At 41.3% G+C, this 16,958-nt stretch overlaps 1 protein-coding gene across 1 annotated transcript in view; it reads left to right on the top strand.

The window, feature by feature from the left end:
* Positions 1-16,958, top strand: part of LOC114607521 (macrophage mannose receptor 1-like) — a 52,591-nt gene that overhangs the window by 20,538 nt on the left and 15,095 nt on the right. The window contains exons 10-20 of the mRNA XM_028750808.2: positions 1,889-2,004; positions 4,067-4,215; positions 5,119-5,318; positions 6,190-6,314; positions 7,126-7,213; positions 8,836-8,980; positions 11,786-11,827; positions 12,197-12,360; positions 13,119-13,186; positions 14,718-14,818; positions 14,990-15,132. Of these exons, the coding sequence (XP_028606641.2) occupies positions 1,889-2,004; positions 4,067-4,215; positions 5,119-5,318; positions 6,190-6,314; positions 7,126-7,213; positions 8,836-8,980; positions 11,786-11,827; positions 12,197-12,360; positions 13,119-13,186; positions 14,718-14,818; positions 14,990-15,132 (1,341 nt within the window). The remainder of the gene's footprint in view (positions 1-1,888; positions 2,005-4,066; positions 4,216-5,118; positions 5,319-6,189; positions 6,315-7,125; positions 7,214-8,835; positions 8,981-11,785; positions 11,828-12,196; positions 12,361-13,118; positions 13,187-14,717; positions 14,819-14,989; positions 15,133-16,958) is intronic.

The following is a 16,958-nucleotide window of genomic DNA, read 5'->3' as shown; positions in this document are numbered from 1 at the left end:
CTTTGGCCCACTGTTGTGCTCACATTCAATGAGCAGCACCTACAATGCAACAAGGGATAAAACCTCGTTCCTGTGTCCTCTGCAGGTTGCTTACCTAACACTGGGGTGGTCATCTGCTGTTGCCACCAGTCACTGCTCTTAATAACTAGTTATTCTGGAAACCTTGTAGCTACTGTAAAAAGGTAAAGGGACCCCTGACCATTAGTCCAGTCGTGACCGACTTTGGGGTTGCGGCGCTCATCTCGCATTATTGGCCAAGGGAGCCGGCGTACAGCTTTCGGGTCATGTGGCCAGCATGACTAAGCCGCTTCTGGCGAACCAGAGCAGCACACAGAAATGCGGTTTACCTTCCCGCCGGAGCGGTACCTATTTCTCTACTTGCACTTTGACGTGCTTTTGAACTGCTAGGTTGGTAGGAGCAGGGACCGAGCAACGGGAGCTCACCCTGTCGCGGGGATTCGAATCGCCGACCTTCTGATCGGCAAGTCCTAGGCTCTGTGGTTTAACCCACAGTGCCACCCGTGTCCCTTTGTAGCTACTGTACATTGTGGTTATTCATTTGAAAAAATCCCCCAGGCTCCCCCTTCTCTTCAGGTTCTCTTCCAACCACCTCCACTATGCTCTGCAGAACCATAGCAAGTGACCAGCTTATCTTTTAAAAAGCATATCACAACAAACATGCAACAAACCTGCACAACATCCTCCTGTCTGAGGCTTGCTCAGGTCCATATTCCTGGCCTCTAGCCTTACGGATATTTGTCAGGGGTAAAAATGGTTTTATTCATCCGGGCTTTTAATGTTTGGTCTACGGTGGAGGTTGTTTGGCTGAAGTTTTTGGAATCTGAGACCTTTAACCGTCTTGATGTTATCTGCCTGATACCCCCCCTTTTTTTTAGTTATGTGTCTTTAGTTATGTGTCTTTATGTGCCATTTTATCTTACTTGCTTTGTAACTGTAAGCCTTCTTTTTAAAAAAAAAAAAACCAACAAAACCATCTCTATCGATGTGGTGGAATTAAACCAATCATCTCACTGTAAGTTTTGTATTTTGGCCATGGAAGCATTAATTTAGGAAAATGCAGATTGAATTAGTGGTATTTTGTAAACTTGTTTTATGCGCCAGGCATTTGTCAGGATCCTAACCTTTCCCCCTCCTTTTTTGGTCTTTTTCACTCTTGTGCAGAGTTTTTTCTCTCAGCTATTTTATTGGAAGGGAAATAGTAAAAGACAGGAATAAACAGTTGTTATTCGCTTGGCATAATTAAATAAAATCAAGTTCTCAACCCGGTTGCTATTTGCTCTGATTCAGGGGTAGAACATGGGCTTTCCCGGGGAAAGTGGTGGGGCAAAAAACCAAAACCCTCTCAGGCACAGACCAGGAAATCCCAGATGTGTGCCTAGAAATGCTGTACAGAAGGCAGTCTGGATGAACCCTTAATCTGGGAAAATAAAGTCTTGATTAGCTGGAACTGACCATCTTCCAACATCAACAGTAGACAATTGTCAGATCCACCAAAAAATCATTTCAACAGAATTCATGCTTAGAAAGTGAAAAAACAAACAAACATAATTGCACAAGGGAGCAGAGCAAATGCAATAATAAGTCAAATTGGTTTAATATCCCTATAAAACAATAGACTCTTAATGAAACGGATATCCCTACAGGAAAGCGCCTTTTTACTGATTAAACATTCCTAATATCCTATTTCATTTAAGGAAGTATTTTATCTGTATTACTTTCTGCACTCACCCAGTTTTTGTTCCTTTCATTCTGTTTTTGTGTCTTACTCAACCTTCATCAGTCTTCAACAGAGTTTTTAAAAGGTTATAATATGCACACTTGACCTCACAGGCTGTCTGTAAAGTACATTATTCTTCCTTCCAAACAGGGCTGGAAAAGACACGGTTTATACTGCTACATGATTGGAAATGTATATTCAACATTTGCAGAAGCAAATCAAACATGTATAAAGGACAATGCTCATTTAGCTTCTGTTGCAGACAGGTAATTATTTTGTTTAAAATAATAATAATAATAGTTGTCTGAAGTGAAAATATGACATTTTTGTTAAGGTAAGGCCTGGTGCCATCATGCAGAAAACTCAGGATTCTTTCTTCCCTAAAACGTCTTCTATTTAAGGCAGGATGAAAAACCTCTTTCAGGTGGACGACCACATAATTTTGTTGGAAAGCTGCCAGTGGCTACATGCCGATAGTGGGTGGGACTAGACATAAAAATGGGAGGAGCCAGATTCATACACCATACCTCAATATTATGCAACAAAGCTATTTCTCATGGAAACAGAGGCATTGATTTATTAGTAATTTCACTCAAGTTGCACATTCCGTCTTTTACGTCATTTTTTAATAGGTTATAAAATGCAAAAGCACTGCATTGCCCCTTTTCTGTCCAGAATATGCAAAAGTCAAAAATAATTCAGTACAGTGGTACCTCGCAAGACGAATGCCTCGCAAGACAAAAAACTCGCAAGACGAAAGGGTTTTTGGTTTTTTGAGTTGCTTCGCAAGACGATTTTCCCTATGGGCTTGCTTCGCAAGACGGAAATGTCTTGCAAGTTTGTTTCCTTTTTCTTAACACCGTTAATACAGTTGCGACTTGACTTCGAGGAGCAACTCATAGCACGCCGTGTGGTAGCCTTTTTTGAGGTTTTTGAAGACTTTGGTGATTTTTGAAGCTTTTCCAAAACTTTCCCGAAACCGTGCTTCACAAGACGAAAAAAATCGCAAGACGACAAAACTCACGGAACGAATTAATTTTGTCTTGCGAGGCACCACTGTAATCCCAGCAAAAATATGTACATAGCATAAATGCAAGCTCAACTGCAAGTCTTAGGGCTTTTGAAAAGAAAAAAGAAAACTTCAAAACGCAATTGCATTGTAAAAATCGTATGCATGCACGCAACTGAAAAATTCATGGATGACTTTTTGGCGTATTTGCAGGGAACACCTGTCTCTGCTGAAATATTTTCTCCGTGCTCTGGTCTTCTTGAAGCAAGACCTTCTTGCAGAGGAAGGAGCTGCAATTGTACCCTTTGCACAACTCCACAGCTCTTTTCCCTCTCGGCTACTCTCCTCTGAAAAACTGATGGATGGGAGGGGACCAGGAGGGCTGTATGGGCAGGAAGGGGTCCAGAGAGCTGTATCTAGCCCACAGGCCAGAGGTTGCTCACCCTGCTATATCACAGATAAAAAATGGTAGTTGTGGTGTCTATTAACCACAGTTTAGAGCAGTAGCAGCATAAACCTTGGCTATTGTTAAGGCCAGGAAGAGAAGGGTAGGCGGGAACATGCCAGGGAAGGGTTAGGAAGGTGGGAGCATGGAATTTAGGCGTGTTTAACTGCATCCACTCGAAGTGATAGTGTTATGTTTTACTTAGGAAGTCATTGGTATACAACTTGAACATTTAATTTCAAACTTGGAGAATCCATACCTTAGATTGGGGAAACCTGGCCAGATGGGTGGGGTACAAATAATAAATTATTATTATTATTATTTAAAATTGCTCCTCCATTCTTGTAATTTCTGCCCATTCCCTCTTCCATAGGACCCCTGCCCCCACAACATCTTCGGTTCTGTTCTCTAACCCCCAGGAGAACATTTTTAAGGGGTATGGGTTGGAGGGCTTCAAAGGGAAAGGATATGTGGGAAAGGCCCATTCCATAAATCTGAAATCTTCAATTCACAAATGGAAATTTAGGATCCAAGCCCTGTAGGCTTAGACGGTTAGCATATGGAGGCTTAGGGCAGAACATGCCCCCAGGATCAAGATTTATTTCTGAACATTAATTCTGCAGTGTTTGAACATTGAACATCCTCCTCTGGTCCCTTGCACCTTCTTGGGTGTTGTAATATTTCCTTCCTGAAAAAGACATTATTTTATTCCCATAGGGATGAATGTGCCATCTCAGTGGAGCCAACACGTTTATTTGTACAGTAGATGGATATACAAGCCCATGCTACTTCATGGCTACATTTGCAGGGGTTTTGTTACAAAACATTTCATAGACATGAAATGCTACTTTTGCCTTTTATTCCTTTTCTGCAGATACGAACAAGCGTATTTTACTAGTCTGATTGGGCTCAGGCCAGAACAATATTTCTGGATTGGTCTTTCTGACATACAAGAAAGAGGAACATTCCTGTGGGCCAGTGGGGAAACTGTCGAATATACCCACTGGAATGTTGAAATGCCAGGTTTGTAGACCTATTCTATAGAGATACTGTGAAATGCCTGGATTTTCCGCAGAAAGGCAAAATTCTGACTACTCTCCTTATTACACAGAATGTTCTGTCTGTTTTGTAGACAGAACTGCTCACAGACATAAGAACAAATAAATATATTTGTTCTTTGGCACTTACCTTGCCCCATTTAAACTTTCCATTCTGCTTGCTCAAGGTATAAGTAAGTTGCTTTGTTAAGTTTTTGCAGACCTGGTTAGATCTGAAAATGTATTACTTTTGAAAGCCCCTTGCTTAAACCTCAGCTTTGTTGCAGTATAGAACAAAAGGAATTTATTTTTTTCATAAATTTATTCCCTGTTCTTTGAGAATTTTTTCTCTAGGAAGTAGCTTACAACTATATTTAAAATTACAGCATTACAAATTCTGAATTTTAAATAGTTGTAGCCTACCCTGGGATCGGCTCATGAATTGTGGCTAATGACAATAGTAATAATGAATAACAGCAGTAATAATAATAATAATAATTCTATATTTAATCTATCAAAATAAAACAATGAAACTGCATTAAACTGAAATCCAAGAGGCTCACACAAGACCCTCAATATACATCAAACACTTCTCAAAGATTGCTAGGAATGAGGCCTGCCAAATCTCTTAAAAGGCAGGGTCCCACAACTGGAGCCACCAAACCAGGATCTCCACAGCTGAGCACCTCTGAGCAACCCCTCCAGCACAGATCTCAAGAAAAAAAGCTGTGTTGATTGTACAATTTGGTTGTTTTTTTTTCAACCCTTGAGATTTTATGCTAAAACAAATCTAGGGGTTAAGTTGCTAATTGGCAGTGGATGTGTTTTCCCCTTTCCTTTTTTGTGTCAATTACATGGCCCTGTGTGTCTCTCTTCATGTCCCACGAAGGGAGAAAAGCAGGCTGTGTTGCCATGAGGACTGGAATCACAGGTGGCTTATGGGATCTTCTGAAATGTGAGACAAAGGCAAAATTCCTCTGCAAGCGCTTTGCTGATGGAGTGACTCCTCCGCCGATACCAACGACAACTGCTGCCCCCAGATGCGCTGACGGCTGGAGTCCAAGTGACAGTAGGAACTTGTGCTTCAAAGTATGACATTCAATTGCAAGTTTTTTTTTTAATGAATCTTACCAAATACGGTATGTGCTGCCGTTTGTTTACATCTATTTGTCTTTGTAGTTAGCACAGGAAACGTTTGTTAAAAACATGTTGTGTTCCCTCATCCTTATGTTCTTCCCACTTTTCCAAGCAGTGGGAGAGTCCAGAGATACAGCACTTAGGAAAGAGGTCACTGAAGGCTTATTGCCATTTTGTAACAATTGTGTTCATTTACGGATATACACAGCACCTGTAGTTTCCCTAACGAAAGGTTGTGTCTGGCAACTTTGCCACGGGGCTATTAAAGAACGTATAGCGCAAAAGCTTGGATACAATTTGGAGGGGAAATACCTGAGAAATTGCAAGTGAAGTTTGGACTAGCTCAGTAACACAGGTGGTCCTCCTTTCTCACTCCAGATATAGCTGAAGTACCATAGATAACTTGATGATAGAGCATCTGTCCTGCATGCACAAGGTTCTAGCTTCCATCCCCAGCCTCTCTGTTGAAAAAGGGTTAGAGACTTGTCTGAGGTCTTGGAAAGCAGCAGCCAGCTGGAATAGATAATAATAGGCTAGGTGAACCAATCATCTGACTTGGTTTAAGAGAGATGATGATAACAATGTGTTAGCTGAACTCAGTGGTTCTTTTTCTGAGGGTACTCAAGGGTACACAGTTCCATCACCATTTTTTTCTAGAAGAAAAGCACTGGCTGAGCTGAACTGAAAATATCTAAATTATATTAGATTTATTTTGCTATAATGAACATAATTTATAACTTCCCTTATTATGAAGCAATGTTTCTTACTTTTGTCATGTGCAGATATTATTGTGCCTAACTGTAAAATAATATATCATCATTAGGCTTTCATGAGGAGTGATGATAAAAAATCGTGGGCGGATTCTCAGAGTTTTTGTAGAGCCATGGGAGGTGAGCTGGCCTCCATTAGTAGCTCACAAGAGGAACGTTCACTGCAGCGCTATTTGTCGTGAGTAAATTGATTTATCCATGTTATCATAGTTATTTCACACCCACATTTTAAGCACTCTTGTACCACTTCAACAGTTGTGGCTTTCCCTCCCAAAGAATCCTGGGAAATGCAGTTTGCTAAGGATGCTGATGGTTGTAGTCCTGTGGGGAGTAAACTACTGTTCCCAGGATTCTTTGCGGGGAAGCCATGACTATTAAAGAGGCAGAAGAGTGCATCCATGGTGTGGATGTTACATATAAGAAGATGGAAATGGCCATTTAGTCTCTTGTGCAGTACCGTTTTGTGTGAATCCACAAATGAGGGAAGTCCTTCCAATCAGCTGATTTTGGGTGCCATTGGGTGAATTGTTAGTTATTCAATGTAACTATAACTGTAGATTTTAGTCAAGGAGGGGAGATTTGTGTTTGTGGGATTTTCTGCATCAAGGTGCCTAAACAACGTGACTCATCTTGGGCATTATGCACCTCGATTTGGGCAGAGAGCAGGCAAGGGGAAATATTTGTGGTTCTGCCTCAGATGGGAAATGTATTGATCTGACAGAAATAAGACCAGTAGACGACTTGACTATTGGAAAAATAGCAAACAACACACTCTGTGACAAATAACATATGTCGTAATAAGCAGATGGTCTTTGAGGCGGAATACTGAGCTGCATAAAGTGAATCTTATTTCAAAGACAAGCCAAGAAGCTTAGTTGGAAACTAAGCATTACAATTACAAGCTAACATAGTTGGGTTAGTTTAAAAGTGATTTCATAAAGCAACATGTCTATTTACCCAAGTCTCCTTATGTTTGTGTGATATCTTAGGGACCAAGGATTCAGCTCTTCACATTTCTGGCTAGGCTTAAATTTACAAAGTCCAACTGAAGGATTTTCGTGGAGCGATGGCTCTCCAGTGAGTGACTTGCACTGTTTTTAAAATATTGTGGTTCCAATTTTACTACTTACGTGCCAAAAACCAAGAGAAGCAAATGAACATACAGAGCCTGAAAATTATGCTAAAAATAAAGTTTTGAAACCAAATACTGCAAAATGCTAAATGCCCAAAGGAGTGTCTCCACCCCCCACCAGCGCGGACACTGAGATACAGCTCCAAGGGCCTTCTGGCAGTTCCATTAGGAGAAGTTTGCAAGGAGTTACAGGGAACTAGGCAGAGGGCCTTATTGGTAGTGGCACCCGCCCTGTAGAACGCCCTGCCATTAGATGTCAAGGGACTCGTCTATACTTGTGGTTTTTAAGGATAACTATGATAATCATACAATGTTATTTTAAGACATCAACAATGCATTATTAAGTTGATACACCAGAGGACGCTGAGAGTTCTCCCCGTGTGAAATAAGTGGGTAGACCTTGTAGAAAAGGAAGAGTAGGATGTATTTATGTTTTAGAATGATATCAAAAACATCATTCTAGAATGCTTAAAGAGTGAGTATAAATCCAGCCAAGGAGATAAACAACTATACAACTTTTAGAAGACATCTGAAGGCAGCCCTTTATCAGAAAGTTTTTATTGTTTGATGTTTTATTGTGTTTTTATGTGTTGGAAGATGCCCAGAGAGCTGGGGCCACTCAGCCAGATGGGTGGGGTAATAATAATAATAATAATAATAATAATAATAATAATGGCATTTTTACATGGCACTTTATTGCAGATTTAGTGCTGCTTATGTTGTGCAGGTTCTGCACAGCGTTTACATTGCATCATCTGTACAAAATGCCATCCCATATTAATTTCCTACTTCATCTGGATTTAACATTTCCATCTGTTGTGTAACCCCCTGCACTGTAAATACATATTAAAATGGGGGGAGATAACAACAACAACAACAACAACAACAACAACAACAACAACAACAACAAATAAATAAATAAATAAATAAATAAATAAATAAATTTATACCCCACCCTCCCCAGCCAAAACCAGGCTCAGAGCAGCTAACATCAATTATGTAACACATCAAGATAAAATCAAGCAATCAATTAAAATACATCCTAGAATCATCCTAGACTTTCAATGCTCACCAGGCCCTGCTGTTTGTGCTGAACTTATATGAGCTTGTGCGAAAAGTTGGGAGGCCACTTTCATGCAAGTTCTTATGGGGGAAAGGGGAGTCAAACTGAACCCTGACCAAAGGCCCTGCGGGAAGATGTCAGATCCCTCAGGGCCCTGGTCTCTTGTGACAGAGTGTTCCACCAGGCTGGGGCCACGGCTGAAAAGTCCTTGGCCCTGGTCGAGGCCAGTCTAATCTCCTTGAGGCCCGGGACCTTCAAGATGTTATTATTTGCAGACTGTAAGGTCCTCTGTGGGGCATACTAGGAGAGGTGGTCCCATAGGTACGAGAGTCCTAGGCTGTAGATGGCATTTTGATGAGGACAATGCAGTGTGGACACTGCGAAAGAATTTGCATGCCTGATCAGTGCTGAGTATGCAATAACCTGCTGTGTGAAGGCACCCTTCATTAAAATGAAACCACCTTATTTCCAGACAAGCAATGTAACGAACTTATATCTCCTCAGCTTGGATATACAAACTGGGAGTATGGAGAGCCCAATAACTACAATGAAATTGAGCACTGTGGAGAGTTGAATGCAAATTATCGGATGCGCTGGAATGATATACACTGTGAGGACTTGTACAACTGGATTTGTCAGATTAAAAAAGGTAAGATTTCTTGCCTTATTAAGCTGTAACGTCACCAGAAGATTGCTTGTGATACTACGGTATTTAAAAATAAATAAATACTAAAAATGTTTTAAAAACAAATCAGCATTCTGATTAATTCAACACACACACATACACATCTCAAAGATGTGGACAATAATAAATCTGTGGCTGTTTATGGTGTGAAAGCTGCCATAAATACTTCATACCAGGCGTCAGCAGAGTTGAAATACAGTCGGCAGCAAAGCGAGTGGAATCAGCCCTGAGTCTTGATTGATCAGAGACAAAAGAAATATTGGTTACATTGCTAGTGAATAACCTTTGGATAATTTTTCTCCAAGGAATGCCCTAATTGTACTGAAATCCTTTATATAAAAAAGGTATTGGTCATGTTGCATATCTGGTGGTAATCCTGCTCAGCTGAGCTAGTCAAAAGTTTCTTTCCCCCTTTTGTTGGAATCCTCTTGAATTTCGGAGTTAGAAGCCAAACTCTAAATTCAAAATTTTGATTGAAATTCTATCAACTTTCGCAGACTTCCATTTTAGCTCTAGCAAGATGACTTGCTTTCTGCTTCCGTTGGTTAAGGTTGCTTTGATGCAACCTTAACCAACAAATAAATGCTCATGAAATAGCAAATGCCATCCAACCTACCTTTCAAACAAATCTCAATAAACAGACCACCTTGAAGCATAGATTCTCCTCCCTGCAAGAGAGGGGAGTGGTTGTGGGCGGGAGCCCGAGCTCCGCCCCTAGCAGGGCGCGTTAGCCCCCTGCCTTCACCTCACCTGGCTGGTGCCCACGCCCCTCAGCAGGCATCCAACCAGGTGCCTGAGGGGGGGCGTGTTCAGCAGCCTTTTGCTGCGGCGACAGCCTTCGCCCGGCCTCATTCTTCGTCCTCTCGCTAGGAAACTCGTAAATCGGGCAGTGGCCCGTTGGGTGCACTTCATGTATGGCCGAATCATTTATCATGACCGTATCCGTATTGGCGAGCACGCCTTATATCGGAATGACGGGGTGCATTTATCAGACCTGGGGAACGACATTTGGTTAGATAGCGTCATTAATAGCATCCGGGATTGGTTACAGCCGTGAGGGTATTGGCGGCGAGCCTTGCGGCTCGGGTGGCGGTTAGGCATTGGAATAATGTGTTGTGCTGTGTCAAAGAGCTAGGTGTGGCCATCGCCTATGCCTTCAATTTTTAGGGGTATTCCGTTAAAGGAATCTGGCGGTCGTGTATTCTGTCCGATGCCTGCTTGGCGGGAGGCCATGGCACGACCCTCGGTGACATTAGGGGTGAGCCTATAGTTGGATCGGCATCAACAGGCTCCACCTACTGGTGAATAAACCCACTTGTTCAAATCCAATGCCTAAGCCAATACCTTTTTCACTGCTGTAATCAATAAAGTTGTGGCCTTTCCTTGCCCATTAACCTTATATCACGTGTCCGTGTGTATTCTTTCCACATTGCGGGGGTCGGGTCCTCGAACCACAACCTTAGACCACTGTTCCAAACTAGAGGAAGGTGAATGCATTAGGGAGGAATTAAGTGTAAGCGGATGTGCTAAAAAAAGTTGCAAAAGAATAAAACCCAATAGTTTGACCACTACCTTAGAATATGATCACCAGTTTTCACATTTTCAGTTATTGTATGCAATCTATCAAACTCTGCCTGAACATATTATGTAGCCACCTTCACAGGGATCGCTGTGAACTTCAATTTTTTTATACAAAAAAGTTATGCCATTTTTTCTTTGGCACCATTTGTCAAATTCAAAATCCATTGTGAAGAGTCATTCTATTATTATTTTTGTTACAAAATGAGATCCTTTTGAAATATGAGTGACACAGAAATCCAAATTCAACTTAATAATATTAAAATACCACTTGGAAATAATGTGGGAATTGGGCAGAGCAATCCTAACCCCCAGTTCAACATACTGGATGATATTGTTGAACTTCCCAATTGGCCAAAATATACAAAACAAATACAAATGTATGCTGGGGGTATAAGCAAGTGGAAGGAACAATGTACCATATGTGGTGTGGTTGTGATAAAATTTTAAAAGGGGGGGGGGGTATTGTCTATGATGAATTTTAAAAAAATGTTCAGACAAACATTTGTGGAAAAACCGTAAGCCTTTCTTCTGAGCGTTCTGAAAATTGATATCTCAATTGATAAGAGGAGGGTGTTATTATATGCTACAACAGCAGCGAGAATGCTGGTTGCTAAAAATTGGAAGGGGGATAGGACACCAACGAAGGAAGAACGGCAAATTAAATTGTGCGAATATTTGGAATTAGCAAAAAATGACAGAGGTGATCAGGAATCAACCAAACCAAAGGTTTAAAAAGGAGTGGGACTGCTTCAAAGAGTACTTGGGAAAACATTGTTCTCAAACAAAATCTTTGATGTGTTTTGACTAAATTTTGCAAGGTAAATAATAGATAGATAATGTATACTTTATGTAAGAGAAGTGAACTAAGGGGGAAAAACACAGTTAAAAGATAAGGAAGAAGTAAGGAGTCGCAAGGAGGTGGAGGGAACTCACACGTGAAGAAATACTGATTTATTTTGGTTTGCATTTGTGAATAAGATAACATGTTTTGAAGAACAAATGGAATATGTGTACAAATAGTTAAATTAAAAACTAAGAATATATTTTTTTTAAAAAGATATTGTTGAACTTCCTCTTCACCAAACTCCAGCAGCACAGGGGCTCCTACTGCCTTGATCACCCCAAGGCATTGCTTAATTATTGGTTTTAATAGCATAATGCATGTGTGGATCACATTTCCTCCCCCAGGAGAAGAACCAAAGCCTGAACCAACAGAACCACCTCTACCAAGTAAGTTTGCATTGCTTCCTTTGAAGAAATCATGTCATGTCAATAACTAGGGATTGAAGCTAAGTGAGTGTTGCCATTTCCACCCAAGCAGATGGAGGTTTCCAATTTCTTTGAGAGCTGCACTTCAGGAATAAGGTTATCAAGCACAGCTTCTCCCACATCAGTTGCTCAGAGTCCAAAACTAGACGCGATGGGGCATCTATGGATCTAACCTACTCAGATAATTTTTACACACCCCTTCGTTGCTCTACCCTACTGTGCCCTATTGCTTTAAGAAGTTTATTCAAAGCCCAGATCTGATGCAGGAAGTGACCCAGGTAGGGGTGGTTAGCGATGCACGCCCCCTAATCCATACCACCTCTCTCGCAGAATTTCAATATAGCAGTGATGGATGGCTCATCAATGGAGACAAGCAGTATTATTTCAGCACTTACACTGCTCCTATGGAAACAGGACGTGAGTTTTGCAAGAAGAACTTTGGAGATCTTGCAGTCATTGAAAGCTACACTGAAAGAAGATTCTTAACAAAATATGTAAGGCGCTAGTTTATTATTTCCTCAAATAAATACTTCAGAGTAGTAAGCATTCTTTGTTATAAAAGACTATGCCTTTTCAGAAATTTCATTTCGTGAAACACTTGCTCTAGAAATTTGGCTTTAGAAATTCGGCATACCTTTTGTTCCCTTTCATGTTGTTATCCCCGAGTAACAGCAATTTGCCATTTAAATTAAACATCTTTATTTTATTTTATTTATGTATTTATTTATTTTGTAAGATTCATGCACCGCTTGATTTGTAAGAAACCTCAAAACAGTTTATGAAAGATAAAACAGTAAAATCAAGAAATATTCACAACTGTACTTTCAAACATACAAAAGTTTAAATACTTAAAACAGATTAAAATTCCCTAAGCTTTCTATGTATTTGGGTAGGCTTGTCTAAACAAGAATGTTTTTAGCAAGCATTGAGAAGAGAACAGTGAAGATGCTTGCTTGATTTCTCTCTAAAAATCAAAAACATATTAGGAGGTATTTTACAAGCCCCCCCCCCCCGAGGTTTTGAGTGCCTAGAGGCCTCCACAGGGTTCAGTCCAATAGAAGGAGACCTGGAATAACAAATTTCTTTTCTTTTCAGGGTTTTAAATAAGTTTCAGAAGGCCCAGTTACCTGGGTAGCTAGGGACTTTAGTTATTCTCGATGTGTTTTTGAAGGGATTACATTTACAATGGCCATTTGTTGTATAAAAACTTAATGTTTGCCTCAGACATAGCATTTTCATCTTCATGCTTTAGATCTCAAAAAACGACTGGACCAACGCTTACTACATTGGCTTAAAACTGAGCCTTGATAAAGACGTCAGGTAAGTAAACAGAAAACATTGGCGCTTATTATGTGACTCAATTTATTAACACTAGATAAATATGCTTACAGTGGTACCTCAGGTTACAGACACTTCAGGTTACAGACTCCGCTAACCCAGAAATAGTACCTCAGGTTAAGAACTTTGCTTCAGGATGAGAACAGAAATCGTGCTCTGGCGGTGCAGCGGCAGCAGGAGGCCCCATTAGCTAAAGTGGTGCTTCAGGTTAAGAACAGTTTCAGGTTAAGAACAGACCTCCGGAACGAATTAAGTACTTAACCCGAGGTACCATTGTAGTACTATATAGAGAATCAAGCCCAATACAGTATATTCTGTAACTTCTCTGCGCGTGTGCACACATATTGCAGAGCTGGAAAAAGGCTGCAGCAACTTAGTGGGGATGTATATAATGTGTATGCTGTATAAATTTAAAGTAACCTTCTTCCCCATCCTGGGAAGGGTAGCTGTGTAAGTGGTAAACTGAAAGTTTTGCGTTTAGGGTTATATGCTTTGAATGTGCTTTAAATGTATGGTGCAAACACAGATACAGTGGTACCTCGGGTTAAGTACTTAATTTGTTCTGGAGGTCCCTTCTTAACCTGAAACTGTTCTTAACCTGAAGCACCACTTTAGCTAATGGGGTCTCCTGCTGCGCCACCAGAGCACGATTTCTGTTCTCATCCTGAAGCAAAGTTCTTAACCTGAAGCACTATTTCTGGGTTAGTGGAGTCTGTAACCTGAAGTGTATGTAACCTGAAGCATATGTAACCCGAGGTACCACTGTATAACATGCAGGGCTTTCTAGTTTTGAAAAGGGCATGGAATTGAGGGGGTGCAAGATCAAGGTTTATAAAATGATGTAGAAAAAAAGTAGAGGGAAGTCCTTCTCCCTCTCTTTTTAGAATACTAGAATTAAGGTTCTAGTTCCAGCCAGAGGCAGATTTAGGGGAGCATGATCCATTCACTTGTACTGGGTGCAAAGCCGAGAGGGTGCTGCAGGGGGTGCAGCAAAAATGATGAACAATGGAAGGGGGGGTGAATTTTGGGGTTGCACAAGGCACCGCTGAAATATTAAAGCCCAAAGTCCACCACTGATCCAGTGAAGCTGACTCATGGGCAGACTAAAGGAAATTAACATGGAATTCACATCCTGATGACACCCAGCCCTCAAACTCCAAACCAGGTCATATTTGGGCTGCTTAGTGGAACTGAAATACAAATTATGATGGAAGCAGATAGGGAAGAGGTTGCAGGCAGAGGAGGGATTCACATCCACACCAACCCCTGAGCATCCTTCACAGGACTTCGTAATCCTGCTTTATATTTCTTTGACAAGGAATCTTCATCAAACACAGTGTTTTTCCTTTGTATCTAGTTCAGCTCTCAGAGCCACAGCTTGGATTTTTAAGCTGCAGTCATTATTGCGAAGCTGCTATTGGTTCCCCGCTCCCTAAAGATTACCCTTGAATTTCCCTTGCACCTTAAGCCATGTTGAAAACAAATGAAGATAACCGAATAATTTGTCTTTAAGCTGGATGGACGGAACCCCCGTGCAGTATTTAGCCTGGGCACCGCATGAACCCAACTTTGCAAACAACGATGAAAACTGTGTGGTCATTTACAGAAGGACAGGTGGGTAGTCTGCCGATTGCCGACATTTTTTTTTTTTTGTGGCAACACATCGTGCACATGAAATTTCCAGGAAAAATAATAAGGCATCTTATTTGTACAGGGTGAACGGTATTCCGAAATGCAATGCACGGTTTAACTTTTATGGCAGATCACTTATTCTTTCTTGTTTAGGCCTTTGGAATGATATAAACTGTGGCCACCCCAATCCTTTCATATGTGAAAGACACAACAGTTCAATCAATGCAACAGTTGCTCCTACAGCCCCTTCTGTTCCGGGAGGATGTCCAGAATCATGGCTTTCGTTTGAAAACAAGGTACCATTATAATGTTCTTGTTTCAAAGGAACACTGGGAAACAGCTATAAATATGTACATTGCTGTCCCACATGGCTTTGTCTGTTTTTATTTTTTGTATATTCAAAATGTGTATTGGCAGACCCCCATCATAATGCATCTCTGCCAGCGGCGTAGCGTGGGTTGTCAGCACCCGGGGCAAGGCAAGTAATTTGCGCCCCCTAACCTGTGGATTTGCGCCCCCTAACCCGTGGATTTGCCCTAACCCCAGATGTTGCGCCTGGTGCGGCCGGCCCCCCCTGCACCCCCCACGCTACGCCACTGATCTCTGCTCATGCAGCTGGTCACTATCAAAATGAGCACGGATCTCATTTATCTGGTACTTTCCATTCTGCGCTGTGTATCATTTGTTTGGGGCACCTCCAGGTTGGTGTTGTGGGTATGTGGTCCAACATGTTATGGACACTATAATTGTGCACGAGTGGTGGCTTCATTCTGCTTCAGTTGTTTCTGTGGTGCTTCCTCAGCGCTACCACATTATTGTTGCTGGGAGTTGCAATAGAACAAGAGAAGTGGGACAGAAATGAAGCAGGACATTTGTGGTAAAAAAGAAAAAGGGTATGGGATTTCAATAGGATGTGTGCTAATTGGAAATGAAGCAGTGCTGCAAAAGTTTGAAAGCAGCATCATGTGTCACAGTTCCTACAGCATTATGAGCACAAATCATCTGGAATGCACAATAAAAAGAGGCCTTGTGTCTGTAATATTAATAATTCCCTCCCCCCTCTTATCTCTCTAATTGCAAAGTTTTTGTTTATATAAATTTACAGGGGAATGGCTTTAGCTCAGTGGTATGCTTTGTGTGGAAGAGGTCCCAAGTTAAATTCCTAGTGTCCCCAAGGCTGGGCTGAGAAAGAATCTTCCCAGAAACCTTGGAGAGTCACCGGTAGTCAGCAGCCACAATACTGAACTAGGCAGACCAGTGGTTTGACTTGTTATAAGGCAACTTCCTATGGGATGTGGGTGGCGCTGTGGTCTAAACCACTGAGCCTCTTGGGCTTGCTAATCAGAAGGTTGGTGGTTCGAATCCCCACGAAGGGGTGAGCTCCCATTGCTCGGTCCCAGCTCCTGCCAAGCTAGCAGTTCGAAAGCACGTAAAAGTGCAAGTAGATAAATAGGTAATGGATAAGTAAAAAAGAAAAGAAAGGTCAAAAATTAAGTGAAAAACAAGGGAAGGATTTGCTGAATAATAAATTAGAAATTGGAATACAGAAAGGGGAGGTATGAGGAAGTCGGGGAAGTAAGTTATAAGAAAATAAGGGTCGAAATTATACTTGTTTTTTATTTTCTGTTTGTCTGTGCTATTGTATTGTTCTGTTTTGTTGTTATAAAAAACTTCTGAAGCTTTAATAAAAAATTTATATATATATATATATAAAAGATAAATAGGTACCGCTCCGGCGGGAAGGTAAACGGCACTTCCGTGTGCTGCTCTGGTTTCGGTGTTTTGTTGCGCCAGAAGCGGCTTAGTCATGCTGACCACATGACCCGGAAAAACTGTCTGCAGACAAACGTCGGCTCCCTTGGCCTGTAAAGCGAGATGAGCACCACAACCCAAGAGTCGTCTGCGACTGGACTTAACTGTCCGGGGTCCTTTACCTTTACCTTTTAAGGCAACTTCCTATGTTCTGTGTTAATAGAGAAGCATGTGAGAAGGTTGTGCCTTTCACAGCACAAGGTTGGCAACAGATTGGCTCAGCATGAAATTTTGCTTTTGACAATCCTGCACTGAAAGTGATGTCACCTGTGAATCGTCGTTTCCGTCTTCACCCCAATTTGACAATGTC

Source organism: Podarcis muralis, chromosome 12 (assembly GCF_964188315.1).
Source record: "Podarcis muralis chromosome 12, rPodMur119.hap1.1, whole genome shotgun sequence".
In the NCBI taxonomy this organism is placed as follows: Eukaryota; Metazoa; Chordata; class Lepidosauria; order Squamata; family Lacertidae; genus Podarcis; species Podarcis muralis.
The sequence above is the reverse complement of the archived record's forward strand: the minus strand, read 5'-3'. Positions and strand labels throughout refer to the sequence as shown.